Source organism: Crocodylus siamensis, chromosome 4 (genome assembly GCF_052110815.1).
Source record: "Crocodylus siamensis isolate JL-2025a chromosome 4, ASM5211081v1, whole genome shotgun sequence".
Lineage (NCBI taxonomy): Eukaryota > Metazoa > Chordata > Crocodylia > Crocodylidae > Crocodylus > Crocodylus siamensis.
In genome coordinates this window covers 215414203-215440048 of record NC_143398.1, presented here as the reverse complement: position 1 = coordinate 215440048, position 25846 = coordinate 215414203, and the positions used below count along the sequence as shown (strand labels likewise).

Below are 25846 nucleotides of genomic sequence, written 5' to 3'. Positions count from 1 at the left end.
GCCAGGAGGATCAAATGAAGCTGCAGGAGGGTGGAAAGTGGCATCCAGTAGTGGCACAGGTAGGCAGGGGCAAGGACAGGGCCAGAATCAAGGGGTGGTGACAGTGTGGTGCCAGGCCCTGGGTCAAAGCCAAGATCCACTTCCCGCACGTCCCTGCCCATGAAACCAGCACCCATCACAGGGATGTGTGGCCAACAGATCGTGGCTCTGACCTGGGCCCTGGCCCTGTGTTGTCATCACCCTGCAATTCTGGCCATGGCCCTGACCCCAGCCCTGGCCACCCATCCCACTCCTGGAAGCCACTCCCCCGCCCCACCCACAGCCCCTCCCATCTACCTGGCTGAGTGCACCCTGCCTGCATGGGTCCTGGCTGGTCTTCTTGGAAATCCCACCCACCCCCCCAACTCCACCCAGCACCCCTGGTGGTGGTTGTGGGGCAGACAGATCAGAGTACCCAGGCAGTGCAGCCAGGTCCAGCAGTAGTAGCAATACTAGTGGCAGTAGCCAGAAGAAGCCACCGTGACTGGGGCTGCTGGAAAGCAGAGTACAGCCACCAGCCCTTTCCCCCTTCCCCGCCCCCAGCCCTGCTGCACGCTTGGGGGCAGTGGGACTGGCCACACACACCACAGCCTGAGCTGCCCCCTACCCCTGGGCCAGGTGGGACCAAGGGACCTGCCACGGGCTGGATACAATCCCTTGGTGGGTCATATTTTGCCTGCCTCTGCTCTCTGATTTACTCCTTTAGAGAAGAGGTGTCAAATTCATCTGGCCCTGCAGGCTGGATGAAAGGTGCAGGGCAGGTCCATGGACTAGATCAGGTCCACGAACCCCATACCCCTGCATAACGTGCATATCCCAGGCCCTGCACATGCTTCATGCACACATAGGTCAACTCTGAGACCCAGGGGCAGCACAGGAAGCCAGATGATTGAACTCGGTGGGGCAGATCCAGCCTGCAGGCTGCATCTTTGACACCCCTGCTTTAGAGAATGTAATTCTAGTTCCTTGTAATCCTTCCAGTTTCTAGATGTTACATCTGGAGATGGGCTGAATTTCAGTATCCTACATGTCTACATGTTCATTAGAACATGTAGACATACCCACTGAGACATAAAAAGGAAAATTAGGATATGTGCCGTAGTTACTGCGCATTAGGTTTAGTACTTGGATAACTAAGGACTAAATCAATGCGCAGTAACTGGCACTACTGTGCAGTAGCATCAATGCACAGGTTTTTACAGATGTTAACTGTGCAGTAGCCTAATACCAATGTCATTGTGTTGTTGTGTAATTAACAGGTATTTTGTTTCTCTTTTCCCTAAATAAATCTTTAAGAGATAGAGGGAATAACAAGCGTTGCTGAATCCAGAACATTTTTGATAATCTGGACACTTTATTTAGACATCCAAACTATTATAAAAATCCTGCTCCAACTGTGGGGGCCAATTTCTTTTGAAAATATGGCCCTAGCTTAACATCATGTTAACTACAATGTAACCACAATATTCTGCATCTTATCCAGCTCCTATTGGCATCAATAAGTCTTTTTTTACTGACTTCACTGAGAGGTGGATCAGGCTTTTTTATTTAGAAATTTCTTGACAATTCTTGCTTTTAAATAAAAAACTATTTTTGAATTACAGTGCTTGAGGCTCAAGCACTGGATTCTTGTTTATACTTTCATTCATAATAAAAGAAACCAAATCAGCTTTAGGGTTCATAAAGATAGCAAGCAAGCAAACGTCCTCTAAAAATAAGATCATTATAGTAGGTTGGCTTTTCATTTCATTTTCAAATAAATACTGTCGATTAGATAGTGCGTGTGACTAACCACAACTGGAACATACAAAAAGTATTAAAAATATAAACAGTAAGTTTGTCTACAACTCAAAGCATACAGAAATAAAATCTACTAGCAATCCTTTAGCTCATACTCTGTAGTGTGGTTACAAGATCACAAATAATAAAGTAGGGCTCAGCTTTGCTTTAAGCAAGCTAAGGTAAATTATACAAACATTTATGCTACACTTTGCTAGTAGTGATTTAAAGAGCAAATAATGTTCACTGCAACAGAAGCTGCAAAATAAAACATGAAACACTGACCTAGCTGACTGAAGACTATGGTGCTGGTTTTCCACCTAAAATGGAATTCAAAAGACCCAACAACAAAGATTAAACACAGGAAACTATAAAGTAAACTGTGGTATTCAAGATCACTTTCCTCCTTTTCTATTTTTTTCCTCCAAAACCACTGTGTTACAGAGAATGGAGAGATCTGTGGCCCTAATTCTATAGTTCATGGACTTTGTGGGGTTAAGATAAATATTTTAAAAGAATTTTTTTCAAAGTATATGAAATGACCACATGCCTCAAACCCTCCAGGACACCAGGGGATGTCAGATTTTTTTTTAACTATTGAACATGTGCATTAAATTATGAGATACACACTGAAAAACTATTTGCACAATGGCAAAAACTATTTGCACAGAGGCATACTAGCCAGAACCAGGTGACAGTCTCACCTGGTACAGAGGCAAAGGCTAGAAATTTGCTGCTGCTTGGCAAATGTTGCCTCCTTTTACCTACCAACACATGTCTTCAGCAGCCATTTAACAATTTGTGGTGCCTAAAAAGTGAGGTAACATCTCTCCCCACAGCATCAAACCTCCAGCCACTGCTCCTGCCCTGTGCCACTGCTTCACCCCTGCTGCTCTACTAGAGCCAGAACTGGACCAATGCAGAGAAGGGGCAGGGTATAAGGGACAGGATGGGGGACAGGAAAGTAAGGCACCCCCTAATCCTATTCTGGCACCTCTCCCTTGTGTCTCACCCACCCACCCATTTATATACTACTGGGCTGTACTTAAAAATATATTTATACACATAAGAAAATGGGTTAGTGTGGGAACTCATGCTCTGGGTGGGGGAATAAGTTCTCTAAAGGCTAAAGCTGGGTCAGATCACAGGGACTGTACTACTGTCATTCAGGTTTAGATCATGAGGCATGCCTGTACCACTCACTCCGGGTGCTGAAGACACTCACTCTGCACAATTCCAAACTGTGGAAACCACCCAGGCCCACCTTAAGAATAGCCATCTATGCTGGCCTCCTTAGAGTGCAAGTTGTTAGGTATGGGTCTGCATGTAAAAATGTCATCCAAGATGCTGAGTTTTTTCAGAAATTAACTTTGTTAGCTCATCCTAGTCCCCAACAAAAGGCACTCTCCAGATCAACTAATGCTTTGCAAAATGTCGGTTAAAAATGCATTCTTTTCAGATAATACAGAAGAGGTCCTATCAAAATTTTAGCCACAAAGGCTAACAAAATACTCCCCACATTATATTTCCTCACTAGTACAAAATAGAAAATTTGGTCCTAGCCTGGCATTTTGGAACAATCAGCTCATAAGGGTACATAACAAAAATACTACCAACGTTACCTACATTTTTTCAGATAAAGCTGTAATAAAAAAAATACTTAAAAAACAACAATGCATTTACTTTGCTTTCACAGTACACAAGTTCAATGGAATATTTCTCTTTGTTTGGTTAGTAAATGATCATTATAGTCTAAAAACATATAAATGCACTTCACTGACAGCTATTCTCCAGAACACTAAGTAAAATACCTAAGACACTCAATATATTTGTTCTGCTACTTTTTTTTGGTTTGACAAAAAAAATGCATGGGATTTTTCCCCAATCCATTTCTTAAAGCCATGCAGCAACCCACCTACAATGTATTTTGATTCTAAAAAGAAGAAAAGTCTTACGAACAGTGAAATGTATTTTAAGCTCTAATATTATTTCTTAGATCAGTTCTGCTATTTTTCTATTAACCACTTTCCTTAAGAAAACCAAGGTGAGTCAGTGACTTGCTGTATTAAAAAAAACAAAAACAAAACCATCAACTAGAAGCTGCATTTGCCTGAGGTCAACTATAAAGCTATTTTTCAGTGCTGTGGTTCGGGCACTTAAATACCATACCGTATATATGTGAGGTAGGTAAAAGAAAACACACACACACACACACAACACACCACACGCACACACACATAAAAAGATTAACACAATGATTCCTTCTATCTACCCTTCTTTTCTTCCAATCACTTGTTTAGGCTTTGCAATCTTCCTGTACACAGAGCTGTGAAATAGTCTTCTTAATGCGAAGCGCAGTGAGACGGGCTGCTCCATTAGTGTACCAGCACTCGCGCATTATTCTGCCCATGACTCTGAGTGCCTTAAGATAAAAGAAAACAGGTTAGAAATAAAAACACTTCTACTGCCTTCATGTAGCAATGAATTAAGAAAACACACTGTAACATATAATAAAATCCTCCGAAATCAAAATCCAGTGGGAGTGGCAGTAAGTTTGGCTACAAAAAGATATTGCATTTGTCTCAAAATTTCATAAATTTTCATAGACATTAGAGCTGGAAGGGACCTCGGAAGATCAAGTACAACCCCCCGCCCAAAGGGCAGGAAGTCAGCTGGGGTCATAGGATCCCAGCAAGATAAGCATCCAGTTTGCTCTTGAAGGTGTTCAATGTAAGTGCTTGCACCACCTCCAATGGCAGGCTGTTCCAGGCCTTGGGGGCTCGGACAGTAAAGAAATTCTTCTTTATGTCCAGCCTGAAATGGTCTTGCAGTAGTTTATGACCGTTCAACCTCGTCATCCCTTGGGGCGCTCTGGTGAACAATCATTCCCCCAGATCCTGGTGGTCACCCCTGATAAACTTACAGGTGGCCATCAGATCACCCCTGAGCCTGCGCTTTTCCAGGCTAAAGAGCCCCATGGCTCTCAGCCTGTCGTCGTAAGGTCTGTTTTCCTGACCTCTGATCATGCGCATGGCTCTTCTCTGGACTCAAGCTTCTCCACATCCTTTTTGAATTGTGTCGGCCAAAAGTGGACGCAGTACTCCAGCTGTGGCTTCACCAAGGCCGAGTACAAGGGGAGAATGACATCCTGGGATTTGCTTGAGAAGTATCTATGGATGCAAGCCAGCATTTTGGTCACTTTACTAGCCGCAGCATCGCATTGCAGGCTCATGTTCAGCTTGTGGTCAATGAAGACCCTCAAGTCTCTTTCTTCCGTAGTGCTAGCCAGCCTAGCACTGCCAAGCCTATAAGCATGCTGCAGGTTTTTCCTCCCAAGGTGGAGAACCTTGCATTTTTCTGTGTTAAACACCATCAGGTTCTTGTCCGCCCATTTGCAAAGCGTGTTCAGATCAGCCTGGATCACCTGCCTGTCATCAGGTGTGGATGCTTTGCCCCAAAGTGTGGTGTCATCAGCGAACTTGGCCAGTTCACTTCTGACTCCAATGTCCACATCATTAATGAAGAAGTTGAACAATATGGGTCCAAGGACAGAGCCTTGGGGGACCCCACTGGTCACAGGACACCATGATGAGTCACTTCCATAAATTACTACCCTCTGGGTCCGACCACAGAGCCAATTTTCCAGCCAGTGGATCGTGCTGGACCAAAGGTCACAATTGGCCAGTTTCGCCAAGAGGTGATCACGGCATACCAGATTGAAGGCTTCTTTGAAGTCAAGATATATGGCATCAATCTCTTTTCCCTTGTCCAGGTGATAGGTCACCTGATCAAAGAAGGAAATGAGATTGGTCAAGCAAGACCTACCCGCAACAAACCCATGCTGGCTATCCCTTAGGATGCTGGCATCGGCCAGTCCATTAAGGATGGCCTCTTTAATAAACTTTTCTAAGATCTTCCCCAGGATAGAAGTCAGGCTGATGGGCCTATAGTTAGCCGGATCCACTTTCCTCCCTTTCTTGAAGATAGGCACCACGTTGGCCTTCTTCCTGTCTTCAGGCACTACACCAGAGCACCAGGAGTTTTCAAAGATCTGTGCCAGGGGCTGGGCTATGATGCTTGACAGGTCCTTGAGTACCCTGGGGTGTAGATTGTCAGAGCCAGCTGACTTGAACGTATCCAGCTTCTCAAGATGTTCCTTCACAAGGTCAGCATTTATGGAGGGCAGGAGATCTCCCTCACCCGGATCTCCCTGTCCCATAGTGGGCATGGGCATCCCACGGGATTGATGAAAGACCGACGCAAAGTACCCATTTAATAGTTGACTTTTCCTGGGCGTCAGGTGTCAGTTGCCCCATCTGGTTCAACAGGGGTCCAGTGTTGCCCTTGCTTTTCCTCTGGTTCCTCACATATCTGAAAAAGGACTTTTTGTTGTCCTTGATGCTCGAAGCTAGTTGGAGTTCAGTTGCAGCCTTGGCTTTCCTGGTTTGCTCCCTGCAGGACCGAACCAGTGCAGAATAATCCTCCTTGGAGGTGAATCCCATCCACCATCCTTTGCAGGCCTTTCTTTTTAGCCTCAGGAGGTCTGCTAGATCCCTGGAGAGCCAGGGGGGCTGCTGTGCCTTCTTGCTGCCTTTTCTCCGAGATGGAATCGAATTAGCTTGTGCATTGAGGCTCACTCCCTTGAGAAGCGACCACTCTTCTTGAACTCCCCTCTCCCTGGGGTCGTGGTCCCTTAGGGCCTCACTGAGAAGCCTCCTAAGCTTGTCAAAGTCAGCTTTCCTGAAGTCAAGGACCTCCGTGTTGCTGACTGACTTGCCAGCTTTATGGCAGATGGTGAAGGTGATCAGCTCATGGTCGCTGTCACCCAGCTTCCCATCAATCACTAGGTCACTGATTAGGTCATCCCCAGTAGCCAGTACCAAGTCAAGCAGCGCTTTACCTCTCATTGGCCCATAGACTTCTTGAGTCAGGTAGAGGTCATCCATGCATGAGAGGAAGCTTTGTGACCGCTCAGATTTTGCTGAGTGATCCTCCCATGAGATGTTCAAGTAATTGAAGTCACCCATGACAACCATGGTTCTGGAGCATGCGGCCTCAGCCAGTTCCCGGGCAAACACCTGGTCAAGCTCTTGACTTTGGGTGGGAGGTCTGTAGTAGACTCCTACCACCATGTTCCCTGTGCCATGTTCCCCACGGATTTTAACCCAGAGGGTCTCCAGTCATCCACCCTGGTCACCAATATCAGCTTGTAGGGACACATAGCGTTCCTTAACGTAGAGAGCTACACCCCCTCCCATTTTATCTACACAATCCCTCCAGTCATGGGTGGAGTCTCACCAGGTCTCCATTATCCCTATGATGTCATAATTATTTGCAGTGGGCAGGAGGATAAGCTCCTCCTGCTTATTCCCCAAGCTCCTGGCATTTGTGTGCAGGCAGGCAAGTGTCCTCTTGGGGGTTCTTGCCTTGCCCACAGATTGTACCAGGGCTGGGGCAGGCGTGGGCTCCCTTAAGTGCCTTGGCCTGCTGGCTTTACAAGGGTTGCTCAGTGGGCCAGCAGTGGTGGTAGCCCCCATCCCCCAGCGGGCTTTTTTTAAAGATAAAGCACTTCATCCTGGGACAAAGTGCAATTGTTCAAACATCCACATCCATTGTTCCTGGACAAACCCTGGAAAGGCTGACAGGATAAGAAGTGCTAACAGTTCATCTTGGGACATCTCTAAGTGTGTCCTAGAACAGTTATCCCAGAATTGCACTAATCAGTCAATAGCAGAAATATGGAAGTGCATTCAGCCACTCACTAAACCCTCTTGTGTACATGCCAATCCTGGAACATTTCTGTCCTGGGACAAATGCACAACTTGTTCTGGGACAAATGTAACATTTATTCCAAGCCCTAGAGATTTTCATTTTGGGCTTGTTAAAGAAAGAAATTAGTTTCATATTCAATCCTAATGGACAACTTTTTCTGTATTCCCCCCCAAAAATAAAGGTATCTAAGACCACGGGCAGGCTTTCAGGTACAGTACTAAGAATTTCTGGGAAACTCATAGTGTTGGGAAAATGTTGAGAAGGAGCACACAAGCCCCTGGCCAGACAGCTGTATGGACACCTCAGAGCCAAGCTGTCCAGCCAGGAGGCAATAGGGGGCTGCTCCATGGCTGTTCCCAGCAAGGGGGAAAGCTGTCAAGAAACCATTGGCAGCAATCTAACTGCTCTCCTCATCTCCAGCTTCTGAACAGCTCTAGAGAGTCCTTGAGACTGTTCAAAAGGTGGGGGGACATTGGAACTGCCACTTGTGCAGTCCCAGAGTGCCCCAGGGTTGCTGAAATGACCATGGCAACAAGATCCCCACAGGGCTCCCCGAAACTGGGTGGGCCATCAGGGAGCCACTGTTCTCCCTCCCTCCCTCCCTCTGACTGTGAGATATTGAACAGGTGTCACACATGGCACTAGGAAACAGGAAAATTGTTTTTAAAGAGATAACTGCTTGTGGTGAAATCGCTAGGTTTCATGGAGTTGAAGCACAAGATTTCATGTGGTGAAACTGCCTATTCATACCCTAAGAAAGTTAGGTTTCTAAATCATTTTCAAATTCAGCGGAAGCTGGGCACCTAACTCCCTTAGCTAAGTACAGACATTCAAAAACCCCAAGCCTGGGACATAGCCAGACACCAGCCACGACAGTGCCTCAGCAAAGGGAAGGTGAGGAGGGATTAAACTCCCCTGTCTCCCCTCTGCCTCGTAGGTATGGGGACCCCGCAAATGGAGTCTGCCTGGCTTTCCATGCCGCTGGCCACTTGTACGGCAGGGGGTGCAGCCAGAGCCAGCTGGTATGGCCCCTGTCATCCACCTGCCTCGCTTGGGGCTGGGGCTAGGAGGTTAAGCCAGGCCAGCCCAAGGGCACTGCTGAGGGCAGGTGTGGAGGTTGCCAAGCTGGGCTGGGCCGCAAAGGCAAGGTCCTTCCCAGACAGCTGCGGCTTGGGTTGGGGCCACAGGAGCTGTGTGCCCAGACTGCACCCAGCTCCCTGCACCCAGCTCCTGAGCTGTCATGGAGATGCAGTGCCTACAAAGAATCTGTCACTCATGAGGCAATTGATCCCACTCAGCCCCGGGGAAGGCAGACAGATAGCAGGGCTGGCTCAGGATGTGCCACGGGAGCAGGGCCATTCCCAGCCAGCTGTGGCTCCACGACAGCCCAGCCCAGCCAAGCCTGGGTACAAGGAGCCAGGAACAATCCAGGTGCCTAGCTCCTGCAGCTCCAGCCTGAGCCACAGCCAGCTGAAAAGGGCCCTTTTCCTGCAGCCCAGCCCAGGCTGGCCCCTCCATGCCCACGCTTAGCAGTGCCTGTGGGCTGGCCCAGCTCAGCCCCCCCAGCCCCAAGCAAGGTGGGCACATGGCAGGGTCATACCATCCTGCTCTGGCCACGCCCCCTGACCCTACCACTGGAGTGTCAAAGTCAGGGGAGACCCTGACTGGGGCTGCTCCAGTCCAGCCAGGTAGACCCCAGCTGTGGCTCCTCGGGGGGAAAGGGGAGAGAAGGGGGAATAAACCCACAACATGCCAGTTAGGGCCATGCTCCTGCCCCTGCTCCAGCTAGAGAGCAGAAGGGCAGAGCCAACCCTGCTCTCTGAAGCAGACAGGACAGCCCAGCCCCAGACTGAAAAGCATGCTGGGATACTGGGGGACTCTGATTTAACTTAAACAAGGAAGGTCTGGGACACAAGTTCCATAAACTGGTTTAACCCAAATCAGTTAAGTCTGATATTACATTAAATTAGGTTCATCTTAAACTAATTTCAGCCATTTTGAAACTGGTTTATGTGCACTGAACTTCTGTTCTGTTACAGGTTTAGACCAGTTTCTGATCACTTAAACCAGTTTATGTGTACCTTCTGTCCCTAGCCCTTCAGTGGGTTTGAAAATCCCCACCTCATCAAGTATAACTCAATATACTTTAAAAAAATCCCTTTTACCTCACAACTTTGCCACTGGTTTGGAATATTTGGCCTAAGTTTTTGTTCACAAACTGCCCTTCTCATGTCTTCTACTGAAGGATCAGAAGGCACAACATCATAAAAAGGCAACTGGTACTCCTCAACAAGTCCTGAAAGAGAAATGTGGTGCAGCTGAAGTGCATAGGTGAAACAAAAGCAGATGCTCCAAAATAACTTTGATTATGCTTCTCACTGACAAAAGAACTCTTTCTAATATGTAACTGTGAATGTATTCATCAATACTTGTTACTCCAGATAGTGTCTACTGCTATTATTACTTTTTAGTGTACAAATCAATATACAATCAAATAGTCACAGCACTGGATATTGTAAATGGACTTGCAGCAAATTATGTTCTATTGACACTAAATTTGGCTAAAATTGTTATAGTAAAAGCTTCTTGAACTAGAACTTATTTAAATATTTAAAAAACCTCTTCAACCTGAAGCTCTGCTACAATGTTCTGCTATTAGTACAGCTACCAAAAACATGGTTTCAGTGCCCTGAAACTATTTGCAGAAAAAACAAAAATTTCAAGTTCAGTTTCATCTGAACCAATTTTCTGGGTTTTGTTGGCTTTTTGTTTGGCAGCTGCACCAAAGAAATCAATTATTCATATAGGTCTAGTCAAAACACTGTATAATTTTGAAAAAATACAGATAACAAACTTGATCTTAGCCTTCAAGAGGCCAAGAAGTGAACTTGCACAACCCCACAGCCCATTCAAATCTTCCTGTGTTATGGTCGCCATCTTATTTCTTTCCCACACTCTAATGATATGTACAGAGACCTCCTCTCTTCTTTGATACAAGGAAATGCCAAAAGAAGCCTCTTCCTTTGTATTGTTTGCCCCTTTTCTAAGGTTCCTAGATGAAGCAACAAGGCCATTTCTTTCTGCAACAGGCTGTCATGGGAGGGCTCCCAGAAGATAAATTGGAAAGGCAAGGAAGAAAAGAATAAAGCAGGATAAAGTAACTGTGGGCAATGATTTCTAACTTCCAAGTTTTCAATTCTAAGGCAGACCAAAGGTTAGGCTTCTTGGACTGGCTAACTTTGGCTCCTGAAAGTCCCATCAAATTTCCTGATGCACAACTAAGTGGGACATGTTATTGAACAGGCAGATGTTCTAGTTTCTTCCTAGTCTGATAATCAGGGGAAGTGAAAACTACTTAATGTGATAAAACAGGTTTCTCTGTGTTGCCTGGGGAGAATGACTGTACAGCTGGGCCCAAAGCAGGTGGTATGTTGACAATTAATGAGTCTTTTTGCATTACAGATGTCTCTTTCTAGAGCCTGTGCTATTCTTGTAAGTCATCTGGTGCCAGCACTGATGACACAGGTTTGCTGCGTGACAAAGACAAAAGGTTGTTAGGGCACATGGCAGGACTTTACTATTGCTCTGGCCAACAATGCCAGTGCAGTCTCCTACTTTCTAGAACTGGATGCAGATCGGATCTTAGAACAGTGTAAAGGCAGATCCCAGCAAGCAGAATAGGGCCACAGAGTAAAGAAATTTTTCCTCTGTGCCATGTTGGTATCACTAGCCTTACATGCTGTTGAAGAATTAGTGGTTTTCTTCCTAGAGGCCTTAATAGCTTTGCCTAGTAGAAACACACTGATCTTTGCCCTTGTGTTCAGGTGGCCTCTCCTAACACCTGGCTTCAGTGCTGGATGTATTAGTCTTGGCTTTAGTGCAAGTAGCAGTTCTGTAGCAGGATAGATCTACATCTGCGGGACTGATGCACGAAGTTATGTCAACTCCTGCTGTCCCAACTGAGGTGGCTGCCCTGGGAGCTCAAGGAGGCACAGGGCACATCCGCATTTCCTTTTGAGGAAATCACTGCAAGTCATGCAGCACTCCTGCTTCCATATCCAATCTTCATAATTCAGAGCGGAAAAAAGAAAAAGCACATATACTGAAACAGCATGTTCCTTTAAATTCTTTTTTTTTTAATCAAATCTGAGTTGGGGAAGGGGGGGAGAGGGGAGGGGAAGAGACCAGAAATTTTACCTCCAATTGAGCATCTTCGTGATATCTCCCAGTACACTAGACCAAGAGAATATATGTCTGCATGCTTGAAAGATTCAAAGATATTTATGTTCATTACATCATCAAGTATTTCAGGAGCCATGTACCTTTAAAAAAAATAAAGATACATATACAAATACATATACCAAGTATGTCAGTTGACAAGTTATTACTAAGATCCTAGTATCTGGCATGGGGGTATTCGGAAACAATATGTTGGAGTGCCTTAATTACTTGCCATCACTTTTACTGAACTTGATTAGTAGTGCTCAACTGCCATGGCCCACAAGACTCCAGTCTGTGGGGCTCCCCACAGGTCCAGAAATTCGGTGGTGAGGGAACAATTAACTCAGCCACCACTCCTGCTGCCAAATTTACAGACTTGTGGAGAACCCTACAGGCTGGATGACATGACCCCATGGGCCAAATTTTTTACTGGCATGTTGGGGTCACTCTGCAGCTGGATCCAACACATGGAATCAGGTCAGCATGTGGGATCAAGTCGCAAATACATCTAGCCAGTGCATGGGGTCACTGCAGACATATCTGGTGTACAGGGCCAAGCTTGAGTGCTCAGTAACACATATGAACTGCCCTGCTGCTCTGCCCCTACATTGGATCCAGCCTGCAGAATAACCCCACCCGTGGGAGCTGGCCCACAGATCAGCCTTGTGCCATTCATCTGGCCCACAAGGTGAGAAGTTTGGGCACCACTGGCCTTGACCATTGATTTCTATCTCCATTTAGGACACGAGCACACAAAGTTACTAAGGGTGGGAGGACCCACAGCATGTCAGCTGTTCCAGAAAAGCTGTCTGTATATATGCTCCTGGTCTTTTTTCACCAGAGGGCAAACTAGGGCAGGTTAGGTTTCATCTACTCCAAGGCAAGTGTGCACATATGCAGTAAGTACAGAGCAGCTGACAGGCTGTGAAACCCTACCCTCCTTTACCTTCCTGTAATTTGCTTGCGTTTCATGTGCCCATGCCCTCATTTATTTCATCTGCATTCAAACATATTATTACTTAGATTCTGAAAAGTCCTAAAAAGGGCCATTTTCACCACATCTGACTATACATTGCACCAATCTAAGAAGTTTGTTTGATGAAAGATTCAAGAATCACCATTTGAGTTGAACCATGCTCTTTGATCCAACCTTTAATAATGGGCCGGGATACCCTATATATATTTTTCTGTAAATAAAGTTTAGCTTGGGTTATTTATTCAAGATGTTCATCTAAAGGCTAAATGTTTTGTGTGACCAATATTTGTGTGTGCCAACACCACAGTTATATAATATACTGCTTCCCCTGCTCCTCCTTCAGAGTAATTAAGCTTGCTAAACTTTTGATTAATATTGTAATAATTTTGATTTTTTTAAATTTTCTCTCTTAAAAACCTTGCACTGAAAAGCTAAGGATAAACTGCTTTTAAAGGCTGGCTTAAGTAATGGAGGCAGGTTCATTTCTCAACGTATGAGGGCATTGTTAAGGAGTATGAAAGGCCAAGACTTGTGGAGCAATATGTGTAAAGGCTAGTATAAAGTATGAAGCTTCCTTAATCTGGTTTGCAAAGAGGTATGAAAAACGGGACTCCTTTTGGAATCAGAAAAGGGAACGGGGAATTTTTCCCTACTTGTTCAAATTCTAAGATCCTTTTGGTAAAGGAAAGCAAGCACCTTAACCTATGAAGTGAAAAGACCTGCTTGAAACAAGCAGAGAGTTCAACTGTCACTTGTATACATCTTTTTGAATGCGGTGACCCAAGAAAACAGAGACTGAAGAGACACAGCTTTTAACCTGCAAGATTAAGTCAAACAAAAGACTTCCTATGATTAAAATTTTTTGGTTTTGCTTAATAACCAAACAAATGCAGGGCCCAGATAGCTACTTCAGCTGAAGAGTTTCATTCCATCTCCATTTATATTTGATCTTGAGGTTTTATTTACTAATAAAGTTTCCCCTACAAGACAAACTGGATTGTATTTAATGACATTAGTGGGCCAAAAGTACTACTGAAACTGAAACAGAAGTAAAATGTATCCTGATCTCAGTAAAGACTGAGTGAGGAAGAAAGGCAGCAGCTCAGCATGCAGTCAAGGTCGGGAAGGAATTCCCAAATTCTTTTCAAAGAATGTCAGCAGCTGGCTGCTGTCACTCTAGGCCAGTGGTTCTTGAACTTTTTAGATTCAGTGTCAATTCCTATTTGAAATGTCTGGTTTTATCGTGCAACAGGTTTACCGTGGCACCCCAGATGAGAATCACTGTTCTAGACAGCACTAGGACCTAGAGCCACGCTTAGGGATTTTATTAACATCTAGATATTTAACATCAATGGATACATAGGCAAACCAAAAGAAGCCAACTTGTTATCTAACATCTGAATGTATGAGCAGGATCACTGTCTATTACATGGTTGCTCTCTCTTTAAATTCAGAGACATCCCATACAATTTTATGGCCAAGGGAAGGTTTGAGACAATCTCCTTTCATGGCTACCTTTGCCCTCTATTGCCATACTGAATTTGAAAGAGCCCTGGCCTTTCATCCTCCTGAACAATTCCCTCATACAATGCCCAGATTTAGGATCTGGATCTGCCCTGTCAAAAGAGTCCAAGCAGAGCTTGAAAGGAAAGCCTGAGAGTGGAAGAAAAGGAGTGCCCCTACTTCATACAGTGCTTGAAAACTGCACAGAAGTAGAAAAGCCTGAACTCCCTCTGGTGATTCTCCCTAATACCTTTCTTTATCAAATGCATCAAAGCTCTTACCTCTTTGTTCCCACTCTAGGATTCAGAGGTATGTCAATTGTGTTCAATACAGAATCATGCTTAACAGCCAGCCCCAAGTCTGCAATGGCACAGGTTTCATTTTTTTTCACCAAAATGTTTTTGGATTTCATATCTCTGTGTGCAATAGCTGGTTTGCCTGATAACAGCACCAAAAACAACAACAGAAGAAAACATCCAACCATTATAATGAATGTTAATATGGAAAAAATAAAAAAAAATAAAAAATAACACCCCCTCCTAAAATAAAACAGCCTGTTGCCATTTTCCTTCTAAGTTTAGCACAAATTAGATTCTGTCTGCCATTACTCACCACAGACACACAATAAAAACTTCTTTCATCCAGACATTCCTTTTACTCTTAAATCCTATTCCAGGACCACAATGTTTCCCATAATCCACACTACTACTCTATTCAGGCATGCAATAACCCAGTATATTTCACTGGTATCCTAGTGTTTGAATAGTTAAGTACTAACACTAGTCAACAGTAGACTGATAGACTCCACTGAGCATATTCAAACACTTCAGGCACACTAAAGCAAGCTTGACCTAAATTTTACAGCATTCTCCTGTGGCACTCCTATTCATCAGACTGGAGACGTGGCAGCTTCAGCTAAATAAACCTTTCATTGAAAACGTAATTAAAATGATAATTAACACAATCAATTCAATACTTGTATTGTTTGATATTAAGTTATATTTGTTTTATGTTACTCCTGATTTATTTTCAATGTACTATAGAACTGTACTCAAGAATAGTAATAACTGGATGGTTTGGCAGTTGACTGCATCATAAGCTCAGCTGAGAATGTTATGTGCTTTTCTTTCCATTTATACGAGCATTGGGAGACAAATTGAATAATGTTTTAAGTATCACTTTAAAATAAGTACTAATGAATCAAGCTCTTTATCAAAGAAAGTGTTAGTGTATCTTGTAGCTAATAAACATTTATGGAAATATCACCCACATTTTCCTCTCATCTTTTTTTAAAGAATATATTATAGAGAAATAAATACCTTGTGTACCAACTATTTCCATGTGAAGATGTGCTAGGCCACTGGCTATTGAAAGTGCCAATTTAATCATCCCATCTATTGTCACAGTATTTCTGTTTAAATAATCAAACAAGGAGCCTTGGTCGTGATATTCAGACACAAGCCAGAGCTGAGTCCAAGTTCCATTATCTACCAAAAGAAAAAAATGTTACTGAACTTTATGTATAAATTAGTTTAAAAAATTAGCAAGAGATTCAGTCATGTCAAGGTGAAGTGAATATTTTAAATACCAGTTTAACTATATACATTTTGCTCCCTACCACAGGGATATTTTGAATGCCGTTTTAAGTGGACCACCATATCAGCTAAAGAAGGCTATCTTGTGTTATGCATCTGGAAAGCTACACAAGATAAAAATAATCACAATACTAATATATTCATAGCCAGTATTTCAAACTTTTTCAGCACTCACCAACCAAACAGGGAACAATGGGAACAATTTTGAAAAAGAATTTCATATAAAAGAATGAGCTGTGCTCTGTTTTCCTCATAGGAGTTGATGTCAGTACCAATAACCAAAGCAGCACAGGAAGTGGAGCTTCATTGTTCTGCAGCTTCTGCAAGATCATGATCAAATCCTACAGTCTTTGACAGGTGGAAAACCAGACCTAGGTCTAAACAGAACCTAAAAAGTTCCAAGTATGGAAATCCTGGATTTCAAACATTCCCATGCCATTTTTCTTGGTATGAAATTACATATGGAAATTGATCTAATGCAATAGCATTAGCTCTGGGGAGTATAAAACCGTCATGCAGATTGATTATCACGTTAGGAACAGGAAAAAGCCTTTCAGTATTATTTTACCAGATATCTTCAGATCGACAAACTGCCTAATACTGACAAGACTCATGTAAGCCTTAACTAGGGTTACCATTTGTCCGGTTTTATAGAGGAGAGTCCAGTTTTTTGGTCCTCTGTCCTCTATTGATACGATACTGGATGACTTTATGTCCTCTATTTTTCACTGCTCAGTCAAACGCAACTGTCCTCTATTCTTGAGGTACCTCGGTCGCCACCCTAGTCTTGACACAAGACACCAAGGCCTATGCTCTGGGTGGCATACCGGCAGACCCCTACACCTGTGAGGAGCTCCATGGCTTCATGCAAAAGACGTTTCCTTGCCCTGCAGGTCACGGCAGAACCTCAGCAAAGGAATTTGATATCACAGTCAAAGTGACCATTATCGACTTGAACTTTACTAATTATTCCTTCAAACTGTTGCACTCACATCTCTGTGCTTTCACAAAACGGGAGAAAAAAATCAAGTTCCTTGGGCTGCCACGTGACAGGAAAAATACTGAACAGAACTAGTTAGAAAATTTATAATAGAACATTCTTCTTTGCATAAATGATGTTTTGTTGAGGTTAAACAAAAACCTTTCTTCAACAGCTCTGCAACCACCCGGGTTCCTCTGGAGCCCAGTAAGTGAGCTGCCCCAGAGGTGGGACTCCTGGGTCCCCAGCAGCAGAACCAGCAGGCAGTCCTGAACTGGGGCTCCCAGGACAGCCACTCCCCAGCTCTTCCAGAGCCAGCTTAACAGAAGTTTGGTTTCTTTCAGCTCCCAAACTCCCCAGAACCCAGCCCAGCAGGCTGTTCAGATTCCCAGCCTGTCCTTCCCCTGTCATTATCAAGACAGGGTTTTCCCTAACGCCACCCCTCCTCCAATATGCCTGGAAGCTTCCTTCCCTCCAAAAGCAGTGCTGGAGGACATGGAGACATGGGACAGTTGGAAGGGGCAGCACTGGTATGTTCCTAAAAATGAATACTCCCTTCCACAAGAAATCCCAAGGTTCAAAGTTTTGTTCCAGCTGCGAGTCAAACAGAACCTTGAAGGCTGAGAACTTCCCAGTAGACAGATGGGGTTTTTTCAGCCAACTTTAATTGTCAAAAGATGTCTGGAAAGATTATATACCCTTGTTATCAGCAGCAATAAAACCCAGGATATTTTCGTGTCTCAGCATAATTGTTTGATAGATTTCCGCCTCACGAAACCAAGACCTTTCATCCCTTGAAGAGAAGATTTTTACAGCAACATCTTCCCCGCACCATTTTCCACGCCAGACTTCACCAAATCGACCTTTTCCTACTATTTCCTGAAGAACAATAGTCCTTGCAATTGTTCTTTGCACTAGCAGAGGTAAACCTAATAAAGAAGAATAAGGATGCTTTGTTTAAAAAGAAATGTACTAGAAGTTATTTAGTCAGATTAAAAATAAATTGTTGTGATTACATGGTCTTATGACCAAAAACAAAAACTCACCACCATGCCCACAGACACGCGCACAATTTTCTGAGACTATTCTTTCAATTCTATTTGACAGATTAAGGCACTACTCTGAACTGTAAACATTACAGCAGAACAAAATATCATTACATTTAATTTTTAAAAGCCCCCATATTCAATGGCGTAACTGAGTGAAAGCGAGGGAAGGAACCGATTTGGGCAACTGTCCTAGGCTTTGCCCCAGTGTTACCCATACTGTAGCCAGATTCTTGGGGACACTGCCTTACAACAACACAGAACTCATTACCAAACCAAGGCTAACGAGCAAACGTCTGAAACAGGGTGTATATCTTGTTTAATTGGTTCTGTTAACAGGGTAATAGAAAGCTGGCTCATGAAATAAGCTTAACCAAGAAAATACAATGTAGCTCAAGAAACTTAAACCTGACACATCTACAAAAGAGTATTAAGGTGGAAAAAGGCTGAGCTGCACGGGAAGTTTTACATGAGAAATTGTTCCAGCACACAAAAGAGATTTCTTAAGCAAAGACTGATGTGAAAAATCCACAATAAGCTACAGTAATTCTGAGATGAACAAAAATGTTTCATTACACAAAGAATGAAATATGTCTACATTATAAAATATCCCCGAAACATATTCACATTGTCACTATTACTTATGATTTTTTTACTTCTATTACAGTGAGGGCAGACAGGTATAAGCATAAGTAAGTCTTGCTCCAATCTATCCAGAAGTTCACAAACTGCAGCAGCACTGAACTAAATCATTTGGCTCAAAGGTTAGACTAAGGCTCTGGGAGTAAAAGGCTCTGCTCGCAAAGGAAGAAGAAATCATATTTAGAGGTCAACTGAACCTTCAGTTTTCTAATGAAATAGTTTCAACTTATTTCCTTTTCATGAAGGTATTGGGTACTGAGAAATATTGGAATAAGTACAATCAATATCCCTTCTACTTTAAAAAAAAAATTTAAAACACCCCCCTGGAAGGGAGGAGGGAGGGAGGGAATTAAACACGTTAAAGAGAGCCCTCAAATGTTAGAAATAATAAAATTAAGATTGCCTGTGTAAATTTAATTTGCTCCCAGGGTTTTTCTGGTCTTTAACTACATGATCACAAACTCATTTTCCACAGCTTTCTGCACCACTCAGTGCACAAGAGAGATGCCACTCATGTAATGAGCAGCTGTTCGGTATTTGTTCTTTTTCCATTGTACAACAGGGGAGCTCCAGACCTTTACTGCACACTGTTCTAACCATTCTCTAAAAACAGAATTATTTATTTCTTTATGGACTTTTCTGTGATGCTCATCACTAGACTACCAGATAAGCCAGTATTTTCAGGGAACTTAGCAAATTATAGCACTTTATACAGTGCTCAAAGCAAAGCCCCCACTGACTTCAATCCCAGGTGCACTTAAAAAAGAGCAAACCCTGCAAAATCAAAAGTCTGTTGGGGCCAGCTGGCCCCGCTGGAATTTCCTGGCTTCTCTAGTTAATGGAACTCAATGGAACGATTTAACTAGCATCACATCTGGCCACCTCTGATTCCCCTGCCTGAATAATCAGGTATGTGCCTGAATTCACAATACAGCCAAATGGAGCAAGCCCAGGATCTCAAGGTGGCCACGCAGAAAAATGAATAAAACACAATTAGTGACCACCTGTGAAAAATGTGGCCTATGTAATTTGCCTAGAACTACACAGGAACCTAGTGGCAGAGGCAGGGACAGAATTCAACTCTACAGGGCAGCCTTAACTACAAGAGAGGCAAGAATTTGGGGGGTGATATCTTTTATTGCATCAACTGCATGGCTGAGGTAGACATAAGCAAGCTTTCAGGTAGCACAGTATACTGTCTCAGGCTTCTGGGAGAGAAGCAGACAGAGCAGAGCTGAATAGCAGATGGAACAAAAGGTTGTGTAAAACTCCATACATAAACCAAAAAAAACCCCCCAAAAAAGATATGAGAAATTATCAAGTAGCCAATGGGCAGAAGATATAAAGTATATATCTAATAAAGGAGGAACAAGATTATTCTGGAAGGTTATTATCACCTGTGAAATGCAGAAGTTATGGACAACCATCTATGTTAAACACTATATTAAGGAACGGACAATTTAGCATAGACAATGATGTCATGGTCCATTATAACTTACCTGATGCTCACTAATCTCTGCATTTCACAGGTGATAACAACCCTCATTATTTTGAGAATGTCATTTTGACTTTTTTATTCAGACTTTATATTGAAACATTACATATTCATTACAACATTTTTCATTTACTCTATCATTTTAATATGCTAAGATTAGAACGTTACTATAGAAAGTCTAAATGTTTTGAAAGTGTCAAAAATTAAACATTTTAACTTTTTGTATTTGATAAACTTCATTAACATTGAAAGTTCCTCTAAAATATTTTGATTTTGAAAGAAAACTGTTCCAACAAAAACGTTTGGCCATCTCTTAAGGGCTAAGTACAGACATTTGGAGGCATTAGGGGGAAGTTAAATCGATTCAAAATGGTTGCCTGATATAAGATAAGTCAGGATGGGAGGGCTAACTGGGGGATGTGGGGAGAGGCGTGACCCATGAGGGGTGGGGGGCAGAAGTGACTTGCTAGTGTGTGTGGGGGGGCAAACATAATCCACAAGGGGCAAGGGGGCAGGCATGACCCATGAGGGGTGGGGCGGACAGGCATAACCCACAAGTGGGGTGGGGAGGCAGACATGACCTGCAGGGGGGTTGTGAAAAGAACAGCCCTGGGACTGCAGCAGTGGCTGGGTTTTCCTAGCCCTGGTGCTGCGCAGGGAAGTTCCATGCAACGGTCTGACCTAAATTGAGTCAGTTTGACAGTACACAGATCCAGGTTTATCTTAAACCAGTTTCTGCAATTTTTAGACTGATTTTCATGCCTGGAACTTCTGTACAGTTACAGGTCTAGACTGACTGCCATCACTAAGACGGGTCTGTAAGTATAAGGTCAGCAACAGGACAAGCTAAGTTTAAATTGGGTGGCCATTTAGAACCCAATTTAACCTCTCCAAATGTCTGCACTTAGCCATTATGACCCTGTTTTATTAATAATTAACAGTGATATGCTGACCTACTGTTATATTCACTGGGCAATACATTTCATGCAGTTGTACTGTGGGCATAATGGAATATATGCCTCTTTACCACTAGTAGATAGATTCTACTAGTACTTACCATTCTAAGTGGTGAAAATACTTGTACAAAAAACAAACTGTTGTACTTATCAGCAGAAAACTTTTAACAGCATATTTTTGTCTATACGGGATGGAGAAAATGGAATGGATAGTGTTGTGATTTTGTTCTTTTATCCATTTACTAACAAAGATATATATTTTATTCTGTTTAGCATTGCATACATACCAGATCCAGACCCAGATGTTGTCATATCATAAATAAGATCTTTAAGAGTTTTTCCAGAGTTTACAAGGTTACATTCAGATAGGGGCTCTTCAATATTTTGTCGCTTTTTCTTTCTGTATGCACAGTAGCGACCTTGACGTATACATATAGTCAGCATTACAGCTAGAGACAAGATACAAACTGGGATAGCAACTATCATGGCCAGCATCAGAGGTCCTAGGTTTGGTCTGCTTGAGGATTCTGAAGCTTTAATATGAGAGAGAAGGGAGGGAGAGAGAGAAGGGAGGGAAGGAGAGAGATTTTAAGTCAGTATCCCATGTTATAAAGTTACTTTCAGTTGTAATTTTAAGGCGTGATCCCAAATGGGAGTCAACAGGAGTCTTTCCCCAGCTTCCTCAGCGCAGCAGAACACCAGCTCTGCTACACCTAAGGTTGAGAGTCACGTTCTGTTTAAAAAACAACAACTACTGAGAGTGCTCTAAAATCTGCACATTTGAAATTCACTGTTCTTTATGGCAGAGGCTCTCAACCTTTTTTGGACTCAACAAACTCTCGAACTTTTCAGAATTTAGCAGTGCCCCATTTAAAAACCTAACATAAACATATGAATATTATAGTATAAACATTATAATTCTGATATTAATTAATATGTTATTTGATTGTGTACTTATATTCTAATCACCCCTTCAGGACACTGACAGGGAGCCTCCCCTAGCTCTGCCTGGTTCAGCATGCATTTGATCCTTGTGCAGCAGTGAACTCCCTACCCATGGCTCAAGGTCATTTGTGAGGATCAGGAACCACTGGAGCAAGTTCTTCTCTTAGCTTCCTAGGGCAATCTGCCCTGAACGCCAGCCCTGGGCCTCTAACAAAGAGTCCAGGTATGCCTGGCTGGCAGAAATGAGGTACCAGGACGCACCCAAAGCACCTGAGGAGTACTGAGGGGATGGGAAGTAGGCAAAAGGATGCACAAGACCCAGGAGAATGGAGGCAGCAGTGCTGTCATGGTTGCCACCGCCACCACAAGGTTAAACTGCACCTCACAGATTAGTTTTCAGGGGGCATATTGGAGCCAAACTGAAAACCAGCTTTAGCAGAAAGGTGTGCCTGCCTGCAGGCAGATGTGCCACTTCTACAGCTCTTCCTGGTTCGGCTCTGATACGCCTTCTGAAAGTCAAGATGTGCCAGCCAGCTTTTCCCCACAGCAGCAGTGCAAGCATAGAGGCACATCCCGCAGATTCTCAAGACATCATGCCACAGCTCCCCAGTTGAGAACCACTGCCTTAGGGTCAAAGAGACAGTTAAAGGTCCAAATCTGGTATTTTTTGACAGAGTGGTTTCCAGATGCAACCCCTCTGGCTCTTCTGATTGGAACATCAGCTAAGATTCTCATGGTGATTCATTTGACCTCAACGCTATCACTAAACACTGAGGAAACCCCTTTCTTTTGGGGACAGACTGTGATAGACTGTGGGTTTTATTGTAATATTTCTATGTTAATTGTGTTTATGTTCTCATAATGTTGCATGCCTTAATTTCCCCATATAGCTGGTGTATGGGAAAGGAATAAGTTAAAGAAATAGTGAAGCATGATATCTGGCTATGTGCAGGGCAAGACCAGATGAACCTTTAGCAACAACAGTCTCAACTATGGTGACATATCTCTGGTGACATTGACAAAGGTGAGATGGCCAGAGGAGACTGAGATAAATGTAACCATGGGAGAGCAGGCTGAACAAGCAAGGTCCTAGGAAACTCTGGGAAAGAGTTTGGAGACGAAGACAACTGAGCAGCTGTGGAGTTTTGGGACTGAGAATTTGGAAATACTGAATAGGGAACAGCAAAATATCTTTACGGGCTGTATGGGCTGGACCAGGGACAGAAGAATCACTTGACCCTTTGGAGGGAGCAGAGAGTCTGTCTACTGTGCTATTTGGACTTTGGGTTGTCCTCGGTCTCCATAAAGAGAGATAAAGCCCCTCTCTCAGAGCAGAACTGGATGGGTCATGGAGAGTCAGGTAAAGTGAGACACTGAGGGCACTCATACATGTGACACCCTTAACATGTACGTATGACAAAAATGTCACGTTGTGTAGCTTAACAGCAACCCAGTGTACACGTGCAAGACTTTTGGGAGTTTTAAATGACTGCATCATTGCAAACTAAATGCCTGCTGAAGGCAGAAGTGGTGAGGGGCCTGATCCTTTTTTTTTTTTTTTTTCCAGCGGAGCCTGCCCACCTCTTCCATGGCCAGGGGACAAGCCACTGGCAGGCTGAGTGGCCCCTGAGCTGTGGGGGGCCCCAGCCATTCCCTCTGCAATGGCAGCACCCCCTGGTGCCACCTGGGCAGGCTGCTAGCAAGCCAGGTGCTGCCTCAGCTTGGAGGCAGCCCGCAGCCTAATCCAACTTTTCCCTGATCCTGAGCTAGGGCAGCACCTCACCTGCCAGCTGCCTGCCTGGGCCGTACTGGGGGCACTGGTGCTGCAGAGGGAAGGACCTCAGTGGGAAGTACTCAGCCCACCTGGAAGAGGGAAGGACCTGAGAGGGAAGGACTCAACCCACTGGCAGCTTGTCCCCCAGCCATGGGAGAGGTGGGCAGACTCTGTGGAAAAAGGATCAGGCCCCTCACCACTTCTACCTTCCGCAGGCACTTGATGAAGGCAGAAGTAGGGAGGGACCCAATCTTTTTTTTTTTCCCCCCCAGCGGTGCCTGCCTGCAGCCAGGGGGTGAGCTGCCGGTGAGCTGAGCAGCCCCTGACCTGCAGGGGCCCCAATCCTTCCCTCTGCAGTGGCAGCACCTCCTGGGGCTGCCCAGCAGGCTGCTAGCATGCTGGGTGCTGCCTCAGCTCAGAGGTACAACCCAGCTAGATCCAAATATTCCCCGAGTCCACCCACTGGAAGCCCATCAGGAGCTGCTCCCTAGGTGGGATTGGGGAAGAATTGGATTAGGTAGGTGCTGCCTCCAAGCTGGGGCAGTGCCTGGCCTGCTAGCAGCCCAGCCAGGTAGACCTGGGGGCTGCTGCCACCGTGGAGGGAAGGACCAGGGCCCTCTAAAGCTCAGGGGCTGCATGACTGATCAGCAGCTCGGCCCCAGGCTGCAGGCGGGGCAGGCTCTGCCAAAAACAAGATTGGGCCCCTCACTCCTGCTTATAGCAGTTTGCTGCAGCCAGCTGGACACCTGGGGCCACCCCAGAACAGGCTGGCTTGCCCCAGGGGCAGCACAGGGGGGTGACAGGAGGGTGGCTGGGGGTGCAAGAAGCCCGTGGGGATAGCATACAAGGTGCTTGAAGCCTGGGTAGGCAGTGGGGGGGGAGGGTTGGATCAGGTGCCTGCCAGCTCAGACAGCACCCAGCCCACTAGTCGCCCACCTGGCTGCAGAGTGCAGGACCAGGGCCCCCAACAGCTCAAGGGCCACTCAGCCCGCCGGCAGCTCACACCACCCCTCTCCCTCCCGGCTGTGGGCAGGCTCTGGCTCTGAAAAAAAATAGGGCCCCTCACCATAACATGACAACGACAGAAAAAATAAACTGAAATCGTTTAGTTCTCAGGGTTTTATTCTCTCTCTCACTGATTCAATTTAGGGGGAAGAGAATAAAACCCTGAGGATTAAACCCCTATCACATGTACAACCATGTGCAAGGCTGAGGTCTCAGAGTGAGAAAGAGCCTGGCAGACCCTTACTCTAGCAGACAAACTTAGGCTGGCTCCAGAGGACCCTCTGTGACCAAAGAAGCCTCCAGAGAAGGAACCCCCTAGAGGGCACTCTGTAAAAATACAAAGAACATTAAAGGAAAAGTCTGGCTCTCCAGAAAACTATATGCTCTTCATGCTCTGAAGAGACTAAAAAGTCAGTATGCAGCAATCCTAAATAACAGGGTTTACGATTCAGCCATGGTCACAAACATTTGGCGACTCAAGGGTACGTGTAAAGCTCACTGAACCTGAGCTGCAGTCATGAACTATAGATCTGAGCATTACCATGCTATAAATCTGAGAAAATAAGAATGCTTATGCCTCGGTTGAGGTTTGGTTTTGGTTTTTTTAACCTTTTGGGAAACATGCCCAGCTAATTTCTACTGCTAAGTTAGAAAGGCCTCTAAGTAGGTTCTGAGAAAGTAAATTACACTGCAGAGATATGTGAGAATAGCTGTTAAGCACCATGCTACCAGATATTATTTCAACAGGGATAAGCACTAATTAGGTGACACTGATTAAGAAAGATAAGAAAATGACATGTATTCCTTAACTGTGAAGCTGACTGTGCTTAAGATAAAGGTATTCCTGATACACTACTCCTCTAACATGAAGTGCTCATAACGTTTTTAGTGTTGTAACTTCTTTGGGGCACGCCGGCATGGGTACAAAACAAAGACTCAGAGCACTGATGAAGAATTCATATGAGACAGTGAAGGCCTGAGGATGAAAGGTTTGGTGATATGTAGAGAGTGGAAGAGTATAATTGGGCTGTGGCAGATTAGTAAGCAAATGAAGATTCATGGTAGAGAAAGGTGTTAGTCACTAAGAAGGGAAACATGAGGAAGGAACATGGGTTGGAA

General features: G+C 44.3%; 1 protein-coding gene across 2 annotated transcripts in view; it reads right to left on the bottom strand.

Moving 5' to 3' along the window:
- Window positions 1–416: 416 nt before the first annotated feature.
- The window catches only part of ACVR1C (activin A receptor type 1C), an 86597-nt gene continuing 61167 nt past the window's right edge, over window positions 417–25846 (bottom strand). The window contains exons 3-9 of one of the 2 annotated variants that reach the window (XM_090045689.1): window positions 21291–21536; window positions 17563–17793; window positions 15610–15777; window positions 14572–14728; window positions 11788–11912; window positions 9756–9886; window positions 417–4240 (exon numbers count right to left, since the gene is read on the bottom strand). In XM_090045689.1, coding sequence (XP_089901815.1) covers window positions 4115–4240; window positions 9756–9886; window positions 11788–11912; window positions 14572–14728; window positions 15610–15777; window positions 17563–17793; window positions 21291–21536 — 1184 coding nt within the window. In that variant the 3' untranslated portion in view covers window positions 417–4114. The remainder of the gene's footprint in view (window positions 4241–9755; window positions 9887–11787; window positions 11913–14571; window positions 14729–15609; window positions 15778–17562; window positions 17794–21290; window positions 21537–25846) is intronic. The other variant, XM_090045690.1, reaches the window with a different exon arrangement.